At 47.9% G+C, this 16,552-nt stretch overlaps 1 protein-coding gene across 1 annotated transcript in view; it reads left to right on the forward strand.

Annotated features, from left to right (window-relative positions):
• PMFBP1 (polyamine modulated factor 1 binding protein 1) overlaps nucleotides 1-15,948 on the forward strand; it is a 43,829-nt gene extending 27,881 nt beyond the window's left edge. Inside the window, exons 9-20 of the mRNA XM_059999299.1 lie at nucleotides 912-1,152; nucleotides 3,559-3,748; nucleotides 3,913-4,066; nucleotides 5,002-5,169; nucleotides 5,434-5,571; nucleotides 7,636-7,800; nucleotides 8,359-8,526; nucleotides 8,832-8,999; nucleotides 9,819-9,922; nucleotides 10,423-10,497; nucleotides 12,685-12,923; nucleotides 15,860-15,948. Of these exons, the coding sequence (XP_059855282.1) occupies nucleotides 912-1,152; nucleotides 3,559-3,748; nucleotides 3,913-4,066; nucleotides 5,002-5,169; nucleotides 5,434-5,571; nucleotides 7,636-7,800; nucleotides 8,359-8,526; nucleotides 8,832-8,999; nucleotides 9,819-9,922; nucleotides 10,423-10,497; nucleotides 12,685-12,923; nucleotides 15,860-15,948 (1,899 nt within the window). The remainder of the gene's footprint in view (nucleotides 1-911; nucleotides 1,153-3,558; nucleotides 3,749-3,912; nucleotides 4,067-5,001; nucleotides 5,170-5,433; nucleotides 5,572-7,635; nucleotides 7,801-8,358; nucleotides 8,527-8,831; nucleotides 9,000-9,818; nucleotides 9,923-10,422; nucleotides 10,498-12,684; nucleotides 12,924-15,859) is intronic.
• The last annotated feature ends 604 nt before the right edge of the window (nucleotides 15,949-16,552 follow it).

Genomic DNA, 16,552 nt, shown 5'->3' on the forward strand with positions numbered 1-16,552 from the left:
CTGGAACCAAGGGCAGAAAGACTGAAACCAGCGCAAGTTTTTGTAGTCAGTACTGTTTCAACTCTAAACTTTTATCAGAGCTAGTAGAAATAATCCAATTGATTTGAGTGGCTGGTAATTCAAACTTCCTATTTCAAGATCTGGAGGTGATTCACCAGTCAAAATGGAGGTATTTGGAGAGATGTTGAAGAAGCAGCAAGGAGTCTGGATAAGCAGCTTCGAGTCACTCATATATTCATTCAACAGATACTTTTGAGCTCCTATTATATGCCAAGCACTCTTCTAGGCATAAGAATATAATAAAACATGTGCCATCCCTACTTTCATGGAGCTTACATTCCAGTCTTTAGAGACAAACAAATAAAACTAATATACAATAAAATGTTAGGTACTAATGAATTCCTAAAACAGCTTGGTGGCTGTTTTCCCCAGAGTGGTCGGGGGAGGCCTCTTTGATAAGGTGACATTTGGGCAGACATTTGAATGAAGTAAGGGGGCCACCCAGGCCAAAGTCTTGAAGAATATTCCAGGCAGAGGCAACATCAAGGGCGAGTGCCCTCAGGTGGGAGTCAGCTCGGAAGCAGAGAGGGTGGGGCGGCAAGAGGTGAGGTCAGACAGGTAGCCAAGAACCAGATCATGAGCGTCCCGGGACGTCGTTGTAAGGACTTTGGTCTTTTTCTAACTGAGATGGACCCAGTAGAGGTTTTGAACAGAGACATAACAAGATCTGACTCGCATTTGTAAAAGCCCAACTCTGACTGCTACAGGGAGGCAGGGAGCCCAGGTGGAGGCTATTGCAACATCCAGGCAAGAGAAGACAGTGGCTGGAAGAGGGCTCAAGACAATCTCTAACTGACTTCGCCCTGCCGCTGCTCAGGCCTCTATCAGCATTAACACTTTGCTTTCCTCAGCTCCTCCAGGAGAAAGATGAGATGCTGCAGGAGCTAGAGAAGGACCTGGCGCAGGTTAAGAACACCCTCGTAAAAAAGGAGATGGAGTTGGAGAAGCAGCAATGCATGACAAGAGAACTCGAAGTTGCCATCCAGGAGGAGAGACGGGATAAGTGCAAGGCCGAGTATGGGCACCTGGGAGCTGAAATCAAAAAGCTGAAGGACTGTCTCGAAGATGCCAAACAGCAGCACAGGCTGGCTGGTGAGGCCCCCGGGCAAGCACTGTCCCCACACACTCCAACCCACGGGGCCAGAGCAGCCCCCTCCTTTCCCCAAATGGCCGTGTCCCTCTCCCTCACCGCTTTCTCACTCCGATCTCCTCATGATCTCATCTCATCTCACAGCAGTTAGGACCGCCCTCTAAGCTCCTTCCTTCACCCCAACCTTACCTTTTCTCTGAAGCCCCCATCACACAGCAGGTGCTCGGGTTGGGAAGGCAGACCACTGCTCTCACACGCTCACCGTTTTCTCTGCAGCCTCAGCTGAAGGTCCTCTCCTTTCCTCACCACGGAGAGCACAGGGCTCTGTACCTTGCTTCTTTGTACCACATTCCTCTCCACCTTCTCTGGGACCTTTGTCACACCATTCATTTCTTCCTTCCCTGGTGTTTAACACTCTCCTTTTTTGGTCTACACACACATTTGCTTGCAGTGTGGGTTGTGTCCTTGCTCCTTTGCCCAAAGTGCTTTCTCAGAAGTCACCAGTAACTTCTTGCCTTGGAAATGGGGTTGCCTTTGAGTGATAAAAATGTCCTGGAATTAGATGTTGATGGTTGCACAACTTTGTGAGGCTACTAGAAACCACTGTACTGTACACTTTAAAAGGATAAATTTTATGTTATGTGAGTGATGTATCAATTTGGGGGAAAACAAGAAGGTCCAAAGCACGTCTTCCTTCCTCGCCCTCCTCTAACTCTCTGGGTGTCCACACTGTTGGTCCCCCGCACCTCAACGGTTGTTTATTAGCTTTGGAGACACAACAGGTCCCTTGTTCTTCCATAAATCTCACCACTGTTTCCTCTTTTCCCTCCTGCCCTGACAGTGGTCACCCATCTCTAAGATTCTGCCCTCTCCTCTCCTCTCTACACTCATTCCTTGGTGAGCGCCTCTGCTCCTTGTAGCTGCATTTCTCTGCAGGTGACTCCAATGCCTAGAGCCCCAGCCCTGACTTGGCACCTGGTCAGTCTTGTCTTTAGAGACTAGCTCCACCTGACCAACCCACCTTCCCCACTAACCCAACATTCCCAAAGCTGAACCTACTCTCTTCCCTATTAAAAAAAATCCTCCTCCCTTCTTCCGGGTGTATAATTATCTCCGTAGTGACACCATCTTTCTTCCAGTATCCCAGGCTTAAAAAAATGGAGAGAAAAGTGATATTTAAGTAGAAATGATAGGAGAAACTACCGGAAGTGGGGAGATATTTGGTGTAGAGAAACCCCAGTAAGCACCTTACTCCTTCATACCCAGTGGAGGCAAGGACGTGGGCTAAAAGGATATTGTCAGAAGTCTTTCTCCATTCTAATCCATTCCAATTTTCCTAAAGCACTCTTTCCTTTATGGCAGGTCCCTACTCAAGAACCGACTAAATCATGTCTAAACATTTCTCTCAGGCTTTCAGCGTCCTCCAAAACCCCCTCTAGTCCATCCACTTCCTCAATTCTGTCTCTCACCATTCCTTCCCACTTTCCTTTCCAGTTAAGCTGATATCTTCCCATCATCTTCCCACATGCCCTCCCCATTCCCTTCACTGTGCCCCCCACCCCGAGAATTCCCTTTCTTCTCCTTCTTCTAAGGCCCAGCTCAGCCTCTGTTCCTCCATAAGTCCATCTCCAACTGTACTTCCCCGCTTTGGTCCTCCTTCCTGAGTTCACAGTCAGTGTGAGTTTAACATTACTGTGTTCTCTATGTCAGCTCCCTCACTAGACTCTAAACTCTATGAGGGTCAGGATTTGTCTTCAATGACAGGATGAGTCGCAGAAGAGATACCAAGCAATTTCAGCCAATTTGTTTAATTTTATTCAAGAAGGAGTTCACGGCTGGTGGGTAGTTGAAGACAGATAATTTATCAGAGCTCCTTAGGAGTGATAATGAGATAGAGAGAGATGAGGACAGATTGGAAATTGAAGTAAGTCACAGAATGAAGGAACAGACTTTTGTTTTTTTTGGCTACATTGGGTCTTCGTTGCTTCACACAGGCTTTCTCTGGTTGCAGTGAGCAGGGGCTTCTCTTCATTGTGGTGTGCAGACTTCTCATTGCAGTGGCTTCTCTTGTTGTGGAGCACGGACTCTAGGTGCACAGCCTTCAGTAGGTTGTGGCACGTGGGCTCAGTAGTTGTGGCATGCAGGCTCAGTAGTTGTGGCTCGCAGGCTCTAGAGCTCGGGCTCAGTAGTTGTGGCACACGGGCTTAGTTGCTCCACAGCATGTGGGATCTTCCCGGACCAGGGCTCAAACCCGTGTCCCCTACATTGGCAGGCAGATTCTTAACCACTGCACCACCAGGGAAGCCCCAAGGAACAGACTTTTTAACTGGTCTCATTTGAGAGTCTGATCTTCACACATACTCCCTTCACACATGGATATGCCCCGGGCTATCTCCTGTCTTCTGCAGCTCAGCAAGCAGCCCAATATAAAGAAGAAGCCATTCTGGCAAAGGGTAACCTGGAGGATTGCCATAGGAAACTGCAAAGCTGCATTTGCCTGGAGAAGCAGAAGGCAGAGACCATCCAGGAGCTCCGGAGAGAACTTCAGAAGCTGCAGAAGGATTCCCTAATGGCAGAGGAGGAACTCGCGCCCAGCAGGTACCACAGGTTCCCCTCCAGATAGAGTCTCTGTCCCTCGTAAGCCAGTTGGGACCCTGTGGGATGCTGCCCAGGAGTTGGGTAGCAAGCCCCGGGCAGCCAGCCCACAGTCCACCGACGTGGACCCTGAAGTCCATCCACCTGTTTTTGCCATTTTGCTTTAGGAAACGGATAGAGGAGCTGACATCAGAATTATCTGAGTTCTCCAGAAAGCTTGAAATTTCAGAGAAGGAAAAGAGGCAGCTTCAGAAGACAGTGACTGAGCAGGATGTAAAACTGAATGACCTTCTAGATCGTATAAATCACATTCAACACCAGGTGTGGAGGGCAAGTAGGCAGCCAGCTCAAGCATTTGCTCTGTTTCAGATTAAATGCATTGCTCTTGGGAATTCCCTGGCCGTCCAGTGGTTAGGACTCCGAGCTCTCACTGCAAAGGGTCTGGGTCAATCCCTGGTCGGGAAACTAAGATCCCACAAGCTGAGCGGTGTGGCCAAAAAAAAAAAAAAAATTGCATTGCTCTTTATTTGGGAAGATGCCACCACCAATCCATTGCAAGCTACTTGTCCAGAATTTGTTTTAGAATGCTAAGCCAGCCAGGCAGCTCCAGTTCCCACAACCAATAATAAGCATTTTCAGGGGCCAAGCTTAAAAACAGTCAAACGACAATATTATTTCTTTTTCTAGGACTCAAAAGCTATCCTCTCAGTCTATTTAAAGTTTTTTAACTTTGAATTATTCCTTTTGTGCTTTTCTAAGATTTTTAAAAATTTATTCAGAGAGTATTTTATGTGGAAAGACTTGGTAAGTAAGTGGGACCTGGATCTATAAATAAAATAAGTTGGTATTTCTAATTGAACAAAGAAAAACTATTGCTGAACCTAAGAGGAAACTTTTTTATTAAACACGCTAAATAACCAAGGAGTTGTCCTCATTTTTTTTTTTTTTTTTTTTTTGCGGTACACGGGCCTCTCACTGTTGTGGCCTCTCCCATTGCAGAGCACAGGCTCCGGACGCCACAGGCTCAGCGGCCATGGCTCACGGGCCCAGCCGCTCCGCGGCATGTGGGATGTGGGATCTTCCCGGACCGGGGCACGAACCCGTGTCCCCTGCATCGGCAGGCGGACTCTCAACCACTGCACCACCAGGGAAGCCTCATATTTATTTCAGCCATCCCTGTGCACAGTTGTCTGAGCTGGGGGTTTTCTCCGCAAAAATATGGTGCCTGACTTGCAGCCCCGTGTTTGTTTTCTCAGAACAGGAAGCAAGCCTCCTCCAAATGCAGTCTAGAAGAACAGCTTCAGGAGGAAACCAGGTTGCTGGAGGAGAAACAGGAGCAGCTGAAAAAGAGTAAAGAGCAGGAGAAGCTACTGCAGCAAGAGCTCGAGATATTCCGACAGGAAGGAAAAAAGAAAGAAAAGATGGTGAGGAGAATCTGGGAAGCCTCGGGATTAAGAATCCAAGGCCAGACCTGAGCCCAGCTGGGCCTGGTGGGATACAGAGGCTGAGGGTGCTCAGACTTCAGGAGAGAAGGGAGGGAGGGTGAGAAAGACAAGTGAGGAGGGCAGAGAAGGCCTGAGATACATGGGGTGCAAGGTGGAGCTGTGTGTGAGGGCAGAAGGAGGGGCTTCTGCAGGAGTCTAAGATAACACCTCCATCTGGGCTTTGTTTCCTTAATTGGGGAGCAGTCAAAGGAGAATTTGAGAAAGTTGGAGGAGGAAAATGATAATCTCAAATCACAGTTAAAGCAATGTTCTGCGCAACTGGATTCCTCTCTCTGCAAACAAAACAGCACCCAGCAAATCAACCAGGAGCTGACTCGTAAGGTGAGTAGACAGAAACCCCAAGGGGGTGAGAAATTTGAACCCTATGACCCTTGACCTGAAGTTGGCACCTAGCTCTCCTCCATCACAGAAATGCCACTAACTGCCCAGCCCATGTGCATTCTGGGGCACCGGAGCCCCCACTTCCCTCCTGAAGTGTCACCCACTTGCTGGCCAAGAAGTATTTCTTCCACATGTAGAAGGTCTTATTTAATATCTGGTGGAGCCCCAAACCATCTGGGCTTTGGCATCAAGGCTTCCAGAGTTGCATTTTAGACCAGAGTTGAGTGAGCCCATTGTTCGGGGCAATTTGCTAGGGAACACTTCCAAAAATAGTCCCAAAGCACAAAAATGGGATGAAAGGGGACATGGTTATATTTCATTACACGAATAAAGACAAAAGGAGTAAATGGCATCTAATGTACGTGAGGCACTGTGCTCACATTCAGTCATCATTTACTGACCGTCTACTTAAGTCCTTGGCATGCCTTCCATCTGCTGGTTTACAGAGGAGAGAAAGGCTGAGGCTCAGACTGACTAATTGGTAAGTGATGGGATGGAGCAATATTTGAACTTGGGTCATCTGGCTCTGCCACCTGACCTCTTTCCCTTCATCCTGAATGGCAATACTTGCCCCAAATGAGCCCATTCCATACTTCTGGACAAGAAAAAAATACAGCATCTTGATTAGGTAGTCTCTTGAATTGTAAATGAGAGACCAAGCAGCTCTGAGTCCTTCATAATAAAGAGTTCATCTTAAAATACTATGACCATTCTAAGTGTACGAATAGCACTACGCAATAGAACTCTCTGTGATGATGGAAAAGTTCTAGATTAGAGTTACCTGATACTATATGCACTAGCCACATATGGCTATTGACTGCTCGAAATATGGCTTAGTATGACTAAGGAACTGAATTTATAAGTTTAATTTTAGTTTTATTGAAATGTAAATAGTCTCATGTGGCTAGTGGCTACCATATTAAACAGCAGAGGTCTGAGGCACTGATGTTTCTGGAGTTTTGTCACTCAGAGATATAAATCTCTCCTCTAGTGGGATCCAGAGTTGAGGCCTGAATCACTCAAATCCCCAAGGAACTGCTTTCAATATAAGGAATACTGCCTAAGTATTTAATATAGGCCTGTTATCACATTTGCCAAAAGAAAGGGAGTTATGTAAATGTGCAACTAGAAGCACTAATTTCAGAATTCCTTTGATGGGAATCCAGAGGCTGGAGGAGTTTATGTGTGTGTAAGCATGTTCAATTTTTTAAAAGCATGCCCCACATATAACAGACTTTTTGAATCAATGGAAACAGCCATTAGAAAGAGGCTTAGTTTTGCATTCTAAACTGCATTTCCTTTCATCAGTAGTCCATATTTCAATTTTAAACACACTCTGTCGGAACTATATGTCCAATTCATCCCTAGTATTGCCCAATGCACTATTTCATTCAGTCCAAATAAATCATTTAGTATATTTAGTGAGCACCTATTATATGCCATGCTCTGAGCTACAGGTAGTGGGGATACAGCGATGAAGAAAGCACACACAGTCCTGCTTTCATGGTGCATCAAGTCTAGTGGATTATGTCAGGAGTTGAGGCATAATGCATACCACTGAAATGTTGCATCATATTTCCTAACCTAGAATTGGATTCCAGGTTAACACTAATCCTAACCCTAACCCTAACCATGAGACAGTTAACTATTAACAGAAACCATCCAGTTACAAATGTAGGACCCATGCTTGGCTGGCACACGTCAAAGGCTGCGGAGTCTGTGAAAGGGACTTTTCGTGTATTTGACACATCATGGCCCAGTACTTCCAGTACTCCTTGTATTGGGAAGACATGCTATCTAGAAAGGAAGTGTGGGAGAGGGGTGCAGAAGAACCTGGAAAGGCAGCTCTTCCTCTTCCAACAGTGAGGGGAAGTGGGCATTATCACAGTCTGCTGGGCAGGTAGTTAGTGCAGGGAGGAGAGAGCCCTGTGCCTGTCCATCTGTGGACACAGAGGATGCCTCCACGGCCATGAACCTTGACAGTTATGTTCCCCCTCCCTAAAGATAATCCTTCAGAAGGAGACCATGGCGAGTCTGCAGATTCAGCTGGACAAGGCTGCGGCGAAAGAGAAGCAATACCTCCAGACCACGGTCAGTAAAGATGTCTATGAGGAGGTATGCCGGAAGTCAGCCTCCTGCCAAGACGACCTAACACAGGCCCTGGATAAGGTGGGCTACACCCTCTCATCTCCGGGGCTGTTTAATATCCAAGTTATCCCAGCAGCATGAAAGGTGAAGGAGTCAATTTCCTGCATAACTGGCTGTCACCAAGGCCATCTGCAAACCCTTGCATTGGCTGGGATGTCTGTCCAGAGAAGGCCTGCTTCTCCCTAGTGAGGCTTTGGGGAAGAGGGGGATAGAGGCCAAATCTAACAAGTCTTTCTGCCCATGGGTGACCCAGGGGCAAGGTTTTCCCAAGACCTGGATTTTTCAGGGAAATTCATGCCGCATCCCTGTGCTAATCATGCCTGGCTGATGAGCTCATAGAATTGGAAAGAGAGGAAACGGGAGAGGGGCAGGGGAGATGCAGAAGACTGACCGTTGTCACTTCTCACCCCTCCCTGGGACTCTAGGCGAGGTGACCAGGACCAGGTGTGTCTGTGCCACCCTGGGCAGAAGAGAGTAGGGGCTGTGGGACTGGTGGAACCCTTCTCCATTCAGGACTCAGCACAGAGGCCCAAGCGCAATGACAGCCGTTCTCCCCCCAACCCTTTGTCTTTACCAAAGCTCAGTCATTCGACCTCAGAGACAAAGAGTCTTCACCAAATTCTGACACAGGCCCAAGACAGGAAGATTCAGCTGGAAGAGGAAGTCATTGCTTACGAGGAGAGGATGAAAAAGCTGAATGTGGAGTTAAAAAAACTGCAGGGCTTCCAGCAGCAGAGTGAGCTAGAGGTGAGGAGCGGCCAGGGGCCCCGGCTGCCGTCCTGCCCAGGGCCCCAAGGCCTCTTCTTGCCCCACAGCTGTGTACTTCGCACTGAGCCGGTCCCTTCGGCTAACAGGTGCCCTCCCTTTTGCTGGGCTCTGGGAGCTTCAAGAAGGCGGCAACTATCAGAGCAGGGGCGCCCTCTGCTGGCCGCTGGAAATAAAACACTCCCTCATGAACCTCCCAGAGAAAGCGCCCTCCCGCCTTGTCGTGGGTCTTCCAGGGTCAGGGTGGCAAGCTGGGGTCTCCCTCCTCACTGTGCGCTACCGAGCAGGTGCAGGCCTTCGACAAAAAGCTGGAGGACATGAGCAACCAGGTGCTGCAGTGGCAGAAGCAGCACCAGCGGGACCTCGAGGTGCTGGCCGCTAAAGAGGAGCAGCTCAGGGCGTTCCGGGAGGAAATGCGCGCCCTGAAAGAGAGCCTCCTCGCGGACGGGACGGAGGTGGGCACTCCTCAACTCCCAGCCGCTTCCTCCCACTGCCCCAGAACATCCCACGACCGCCTGCGTGACAGACACCCTTTGGTGGGGGTGGGGGTGCCTGGGAGCAAGGAAAGGACACCCCCTCTATTCAGTACAAAGCGGGGTCTGGGTGTTCCAGGCCCACAACGGCTGTCTCGACCCAACCATCTTCCCGTGACTTTGTTGATAGAGATATTGAACAGAGCAAAGGTCCCAATCCAGAGGAGAGAGAATGCCATCTCCATGTCAGGTACACCAGCAGCCCCGACTTAGATAATCCACGGCTCAGTCACCCTCCAGAGCCCCTCCTGACACTTTCAATTACCCTGCAGTAGAATCGGCTAAGAGCTCTTTGTGCACGTCCAGCTCTCTGAGCAGTGAAGTTTGTAGCAGGAGGCTCCCGGATATCCTTGGGGTGGCCACAGGGCCTTTGCCCAAATTAGAAAAAAATTCCTCCCTTTCCACCAGATATTTTTTCTTTCATCTGTTTTTAAAAAGGCTTAATGTATTGCTGTTTTAGAATAGGTCACTTTGCTACCTTTGGCCTGAAAATCATTATTATAAATGTACAAACCTACTTTGTCTCTACTATAAGTGGTGTCTGCTCACAGATGTCACCTTTGTGATAATGCACTGCTGGAGGTGGAGGCCTGCAATGGCAATTCCAACTCTGGCCTCAGGGTTGGACAGCAGAGTCAATGTTTCTTCTCCCAGGAAGAGAGGAGACCTGATCTGCGAGAAGGGAGGTGACAGGCCTGTGCTCCCACCCCCTTACTATCTCATTTACTTCTTGTACCGAAGTCCTGTTGCCTGTCCCAGCGGTCTGCACCTAAAGACACCTGCAGGCTGCACCGAGAGAACGATCAGATTATGTCCAACATGGAGCAATGGGCAAAAGAGCAGAAGTAAGTGCGGAAGAAAACAGTAAGGCAGGCTTCCAAGGGCTGGAATCACACCTGTGCCAGAGAATAGTGTCATACACACACACACAGCCCTCCAGGGAAACTGATCCAGTCTCAGCCCACACCCAGATGCTGGGAATAAGATGAAGGGGCCGCAACCCTTCAGGCGGGTTCAGAAAGCCCCGCCCACTTGGAAATGGAGCAGCTTCCAGACAGAAGGGATGCTCCTGTGGGTCAGATTTCCTCTTCCCAGCCTGGTGTCGGGCTTCACTGCCTGGATCCCCTGAACTCACTTGGGATCACAGTGATTTTGCTTTGGAGTGTAGAGGGTCCTCTTAATTGCCAGCTGCTAGGAGGGCTCTAGCTCCGGGGACGGGGGGATGAGCGGGGGGTCTGGGCCCCGAAGAGGCCTCGCCAAGAACACCCAATGTCCTTTTCAGCCAGCTCATGCTCTTACCCACAGGGGTCTGGGGAACTCTTTTCTTCTGTGAATTTTATTACAGGATCGCCAATGAGAAACTAGGAAACAAACTCCGTGAACAGGTCAAATATATCACCAAGCTGACTGGTGAAAAGGAGTAAGTCATCCCACGCCCCCCTGGCTGGAGCTTGGGCCCCAGGGAGAGGAGTCAGCCAGGAACCAGGGCTGGCTTTCTCACTGGATATGTGGAGAAAGACCCCAAGTCCCAAATCTGCATCCATGTGACCTTGGGCAATACCACTTGACCTCTTTGGGCCTTAGTCCCCTCACCAACAATAAAAAAAGGGGTTAATCATCTCTATGTCCCTCTCCACTGTCACCTTCCACAGTTCTCAGAAGTCAGAATGCTGAGAAGGAAACAGGAACTGAAGAGCAGACTGTATTAGTTAGGGTAGTGGCTAAGCTGTGGTAACGGAGAGCTCTCCAAACAAAGGGACATAGAACATAGAAGGAACACCTCTATGAGGTGAGCAGTCAAGGTTGGTGGGGTCCTTCTGTCCCATGTGGTCATTTGGGTCCATCTACTTGCAGCCTTGGTTCACCCTCATGGTCAAAGCTGGGTCAGCATAGAGTGTGGTACGGGAGGAGTGTTGGAAGTTTGGGAACAGAGGCAAAAGTATGGATGTCTAAAACTGAGATTTCAGAGGTGGCATAGTAACAGGTAATGACAAGCTCCAGGGCAGTGTTTCCCAACCTTTTGTCAGGGAACACTTAGAAAATGAACACCTTTGTTTGACACACTGAGAGGGTCTTGGATGGGGTTGCTTATGGTAAAGGTGACCAACCAGCAGCTGTGCCAAACCCTGCTCCAAGGGCTGAGGTATCGCAGCACACCTGGGACCCATTCATGCAGCCCCAGTTAGAAAGCTGTGTCCTGAGCTTGGACCATAGGAAAGCGTCTGGGTTGAAGGAGAAGAAAAGATCACTGGAATAAGGAGGTCAAGGAACTGAAGGGCCAGGGCTTGGATGAAAAGTACAGGATGCTGAAAGCATCAGGGATGCTGACAGGAGTGGACCAGAGAGAGTGGCAGAGAGCCAGGGAATGAGGGCATTCGAGGACCCTACCTCCAGGCCCAGTGGCACAAGGAGCATGGCAACAACATGAAGAGCTACAAGGGAAGGGGTGTCTTCACTGCCAGCCAGATTTATACAGAGCAAGAGGGCAGAGAATACACCCAGAGAAGCAGTTGAGGATGAATTCTCTACTTGATTTCCTCTAGAAAATATCATAAAATATTTCACTAGGACAGAAACACTTTCTGAAAGGATTTAACTAAAGGAGAAATTGTCAGAATCTGAAGGTAGCCGGGCACCAGGCTTTTTCTTATATTGTGCCAAGTTCTGGCAAGTTTTTTGGGTTTTTTGTTTGTTTGTTTCACAAAGAACTCATTCTTGAGTTTGCTTGACCCTATTTGAAGGAACACCATCTTTTAATCATAATAACAAGAGCTCAACTAATATTTATTGCTTACTCATGAGGAGCACTGTTCCAAGTGCTTTACATGTGTTAACTTATTTAATCTTCATAATACCTCACACGTTCAGTGCACGTATAATCCCCATTTAAGGATGAAGAAAGGGAGAAACTCAGGCTACATAATTTTCCCATGGTCTCTTGACCAGTAAGTGGCAGAGTCAGAATCCCAACTTGGGAAGCCTGGTTCCAGAGCCCACTGTCACTCACTTCTCTCAACACTGGTTTGGAGAAATAAGGCTGTTAGTATTAACAGTTGCCATTTATTGAGCCACAGGAGGTATGCTCAGTTACCTTTCCCCTCACCTACACTGGAGCTGCCATTTCTTCCATAAAATGGGGACAAGTAACTTGCCCAAGCTCTCGACAGAGCTGGGATCCCCTGTGTTCTCAACCTTTCAGCAAAGGGAGGCAAAAGAACTTGGGCTTTGGCATCAGAACTGGATGTGAGTGTTTCCTAGGCATGGCTGTGAGAAACTGAGGACACGTGATCAGAGTTGTTCTGGCTCTTTGAATCCAATTTCTATCATTTGTCAAACTGGATTTTTATATGAACCCCAGAAGGCAGATCAGACTCAATGGTCCCCATCTAACAGATAAGAAAACTAGCCCAGAGCTGACATGACACAGTGGGTCAGGAGTGCTGATTCTGGGTCCACCCCAACCCCAGGCCTGGGCTTCTTCCTGGGGATGCACATAGGCCTCCATTGCCACAGAACATGCGTGAGAGCACGAGCTCTGGAAGGAACTGGGCGTCCACGGAACTGGAACAGACCAAACACCCACCTGTCCTTCCCTCTCCTTCCCCAGCCACCTCCACAATGTAATGGTCCATCTGCAAAAGGAAAACAAGAAACTAAAGAATGAAATAGAGGAGAAGAAGCTGAAAGCTGGGCCCTCAAGGGTATGTACCAAAGCCCTATGGCCAAGCAAAACAGACCCCACATCAAGGGGGAAAGTGTATGGCACCTTGGACTGGAGAGGGATAACCCAAGATGTGAGCCGAAGAATGGACATCACCAAGTCTGTCGGGATGCCCCACTGCTCAGGTATGTCCACCATGCGGCTTTTGCTACTTACTATGGTGCTGTCTTTCTTAGTCCATTGGGTCAAAAAAGAAAAAAAAACGTATTTTGAAGAGATCACTGGATTGGAAATTCAAATAGGGGAAAAAAACAAATCTTTTGCTTAGCTATTCTGGACCAGAGATCATTGTTTTCTCCTCTGTAAAGGGGGAGGCAAATGAATTAAGGCTCATCCTGATTTAAGAATCTTTGATGTTACCCAAGTGCTTCCTATCTCAGACCTATCCCTTCCCCTGACCCAGTCCCTTTTGGGAGGTGTGAGGATAAGAAGGGAACAGGCAGAATAGGCATTTTTCTCCTCTAACGTGTTTTGGAAGCCTCACAAGAATGCCCTGGTCTCCTGTTCAGCCTGAGTCCAAGGCTACCTTTTCTGCCACCTGTAGACTCCATGGTACCCCCAAGGTAAGAAGTCACCTGCAACAGAGCTGCCTGGCCATGAGACTAGTCCTTGAGAAATCACTTCATTAATTTCTCCTCAAATCAAGATTGTCATTTCCTCCCTGTTCCCTCAGGTTCCTCATATTGCTAGAATCAGCGCCTTGCCCTGAGCATCATTTCCATGCATGTTTTTCAGAGGACAGTGAGTTCCTATTCCTCTCTTGACTTGGATCAGCTCTAACCGGAATATGTCAAGGTCCAAGCCTATTCTACAAGATGCTAACGTTTCATTGAGTTTTGTCTACTTCCTGCGGCAGAGTGAGCCTTGGAACCCTACTACCATCTCCAGGCCCAAACTCTAAAATAAAGACATGAGCACAGCAGCCTCAGTGAGCTCGTGGTGTCTTGCAGACAATTCTGCCCCCTCAGGTCCCCAGCAATGTGTTCATCCCTGTTTTCCCTAAATTCTAAAACATATAGTTCTCTTTGACATACATAGGGGAGCTGTAATTCCCAAAGCAAGCTTCTGGATTATCTGGATTTGTTTTTAAACCAACAAGAGATAATTAGTTCCTTTTTTATTCCTTCCATCTCTGTCTGGAATTTAAGAAGAAAAAGAAATATCTAAAAACCTCCGAAAGGAAAGTAATCCTGAGACCCAAAAGAGAGGAAGAGAAATAAATGATGCATTTTCCAAAGGCAGGAGGGAGAGATAGCCATCTGCTTTCTCCCTGGCTGCCATATTCCTTCTTTTAACAATTTTATTTTTCTCCCCAGCCAGCTCAGTACAAGAAAAATTCCATTATAACAAACTCCAAGGACAGCTAAACTATTTTATTGTGGCTGGATTTTGTTAAACTAAGTACATGTCTAGAATTTCTATTTCTAGTCTATAGAAAATTGAAATAGCTAAAGGTAAAGTAAGAGAAGGAAATGAAAGGGCTTGCATTTCTGGAAGAGGGGAAAGGAAAAGTGAAGGAAGAAACCCCCCCTAGTTGATAGCAATTCTTAAATATCTTGCCTCCCTCCCCCGCCAAACAAAAGCCAAGAAAATTTTCTGCTAATAGCAGCAATGTGTTATATAGGATGCCCCTGCTAGGCCTTGGGAAGGGCAAATTCTGGAAATGCAGTGTGAGGCAGGAGTGATGGGCACATCTGGTGGTTTCTACTGTGATGGTCATTGTCTGGTTTTTAATGCTGTTTTGACTGTGTTCCTTCATTTGGTTTAGAATAAGATACGTCTTCTAGAGAAAACAAAGACTGAAGGGTCTGGTACTAATGAAATGGCTTCTAGTTCTAGCCTGTGGCCCATTTATTCAAGTAAAAGTTCAATGTCACTAAAATCCCCAGTACAGTCTACTAAAAAGGCATTTTGTCTCTTTAATTTACAAAAAGTTTTCATATATGTTGGCCAAAGGGACAATATCTGGGTACTTTGAATGTTGTACTTTTTCCAAAGTTGTCTTTCACTTCCTATAGTGTGATTACACCAGAGGAAAGCAGGTAGCACGCTATGGGGAGCAAAGGGGCAGGAGAGCCAGAACCATGTCAATACATCACCCAGCCGTGTGGCCTTGCAAGCCCAGCCAGGTAGGAGACCCAGCTGAGTGGAGGGGCTGGGCTTGGAGAAATGAAGAAAGGTAGGAGAAAGGGCAGGGAGCCCGAATGTTGCCTGCCTCTAATGCTTTAAGAAATAACCAAAGAAGTGAGCTCTTTAAAAGCTGACCTTAAAGAGACATGGTCTCTGTATGAAACTATAATGGTGGATGCATTTGTCCTAACCCATAGAATGTACAGACACCAAGGGTGACCCCTAATGTAAACTACGGACTTTAGGGGGTAATGATGTGTCAGCGCAGGCTCATCAGTTGTAACAATCGAACCACTGCGGTGGGCGATGCTGATAGTGGGGAGGCTGTGCAGGTTTGGGGGCAGGGGAAGCAGATATAGGAGAAATCTCTGTACCTCCTGCTCAATTTTGCTGTGCACCTAAAGCCACGTTAAAAAAAAAATAACAAAAAAGAAACGATTATAAAGCTAGGACTTAGCCGAGGGGATTACAAATAAAGCGCTTCAGCCACCCAGTCGGAGGGTCACTCAGATTCTGCTACTTTGGGGGCCGCAGAATCCTTTGTGACAGACCCTCTTCTACCTACCTGGAGTATAATTCTTCTCCCCCTGAGCTAAAGGAACCCAGAACAAACCCCAGCCGCCACCTTACTAAAGGGAAGGAGGAGCTCCCTAGAACCACCATGTGGCCACGTACACTTGCCTTTGAGCCTCCTCTGCACAGCCCATATGAGGAGGAAGCTTCCTGCCATAGGCAGGGCCCAGCGAGCTAGCCCTGGGGTCCCCAGAATGAGCCCCCTATCTCAGCCTGAGACCCTCAACTGCTGATATTTCTAAGATGTCTAAAGTATCCTGCTCCTCTCAAGTAGGCATTAAAGGGTAGACGCACATGGCTGAGAGCAAGGCAGGGGACCCCTGTCCAGTTCAACAACCTTACTGTTCTCTCACACCAGTCTCAGGAATCCACTTCCGGGTCATTGCCAAGAAACGCTTTTGTACCTCTAGAAAAAGAATCAGTTATCATCTGAGGAAGAGATGGTGAAGAGCAGAGTATTAAATCGGAATATTAAAGCTGGAAGGAAGGTAGATCTGAATGGAAAGGGTCCATAGTTAAAAAGAAAGCATTGGAGACAGAGTGCAAACAGATTCTTGGGCAAAAGTCCAGAAGCCAAAGCAGATTCGGGTACAGCTGCTGGGGGCGGGGAGCCTCCCCACTTATTTTGTGGCATCTGTGTATGCCACATGTGCCTCACTAGACGTCGCCTCAGCAGACCGTTGAAGCTGCTTAACAACAGAAAAGACTAGTGATTCTAGCGTAAGCATCATCTTTTACGTGAAAACCGATAAGCAACATTTTACACTATTTTCCATGAATACACAACACATAACGGAAGAAACTTCAGCCATTCTGAGCGACAGAGCAGCCAACCCGCCCTTGGGAAAGGACAGAGGGTGCGCGGCTGCTCACCTTCCTCCCACTTCCTGGACACCATGGCCGCCTTGCCCCAGCCCTGCCAGGTGCTGATGCCCCAGGCCATTCTCCTTCCCTGTCAGCTGAGTCCCACCCCATCAACCCCTCCTCTAAGAGGCACTGCCTGGAGAACAGAAGGGCGAGCTAAGGTTCTAGAAGGATCCATCCAAGGAAA

This window comes from Delphinus delphis, chromosome 20 (genome assembly GCF_949987515.2).
Source record: "Delphinus delphis chromosome 20, mDelDel1.2, whole genome shotgun sequence".
NCBI classification, from domain to species: Eukaryota; Metazoa; Chordata; class Mammalia; order Artiodactyla; family Delphinidae; genus Delphinus; species Delphinus delphis.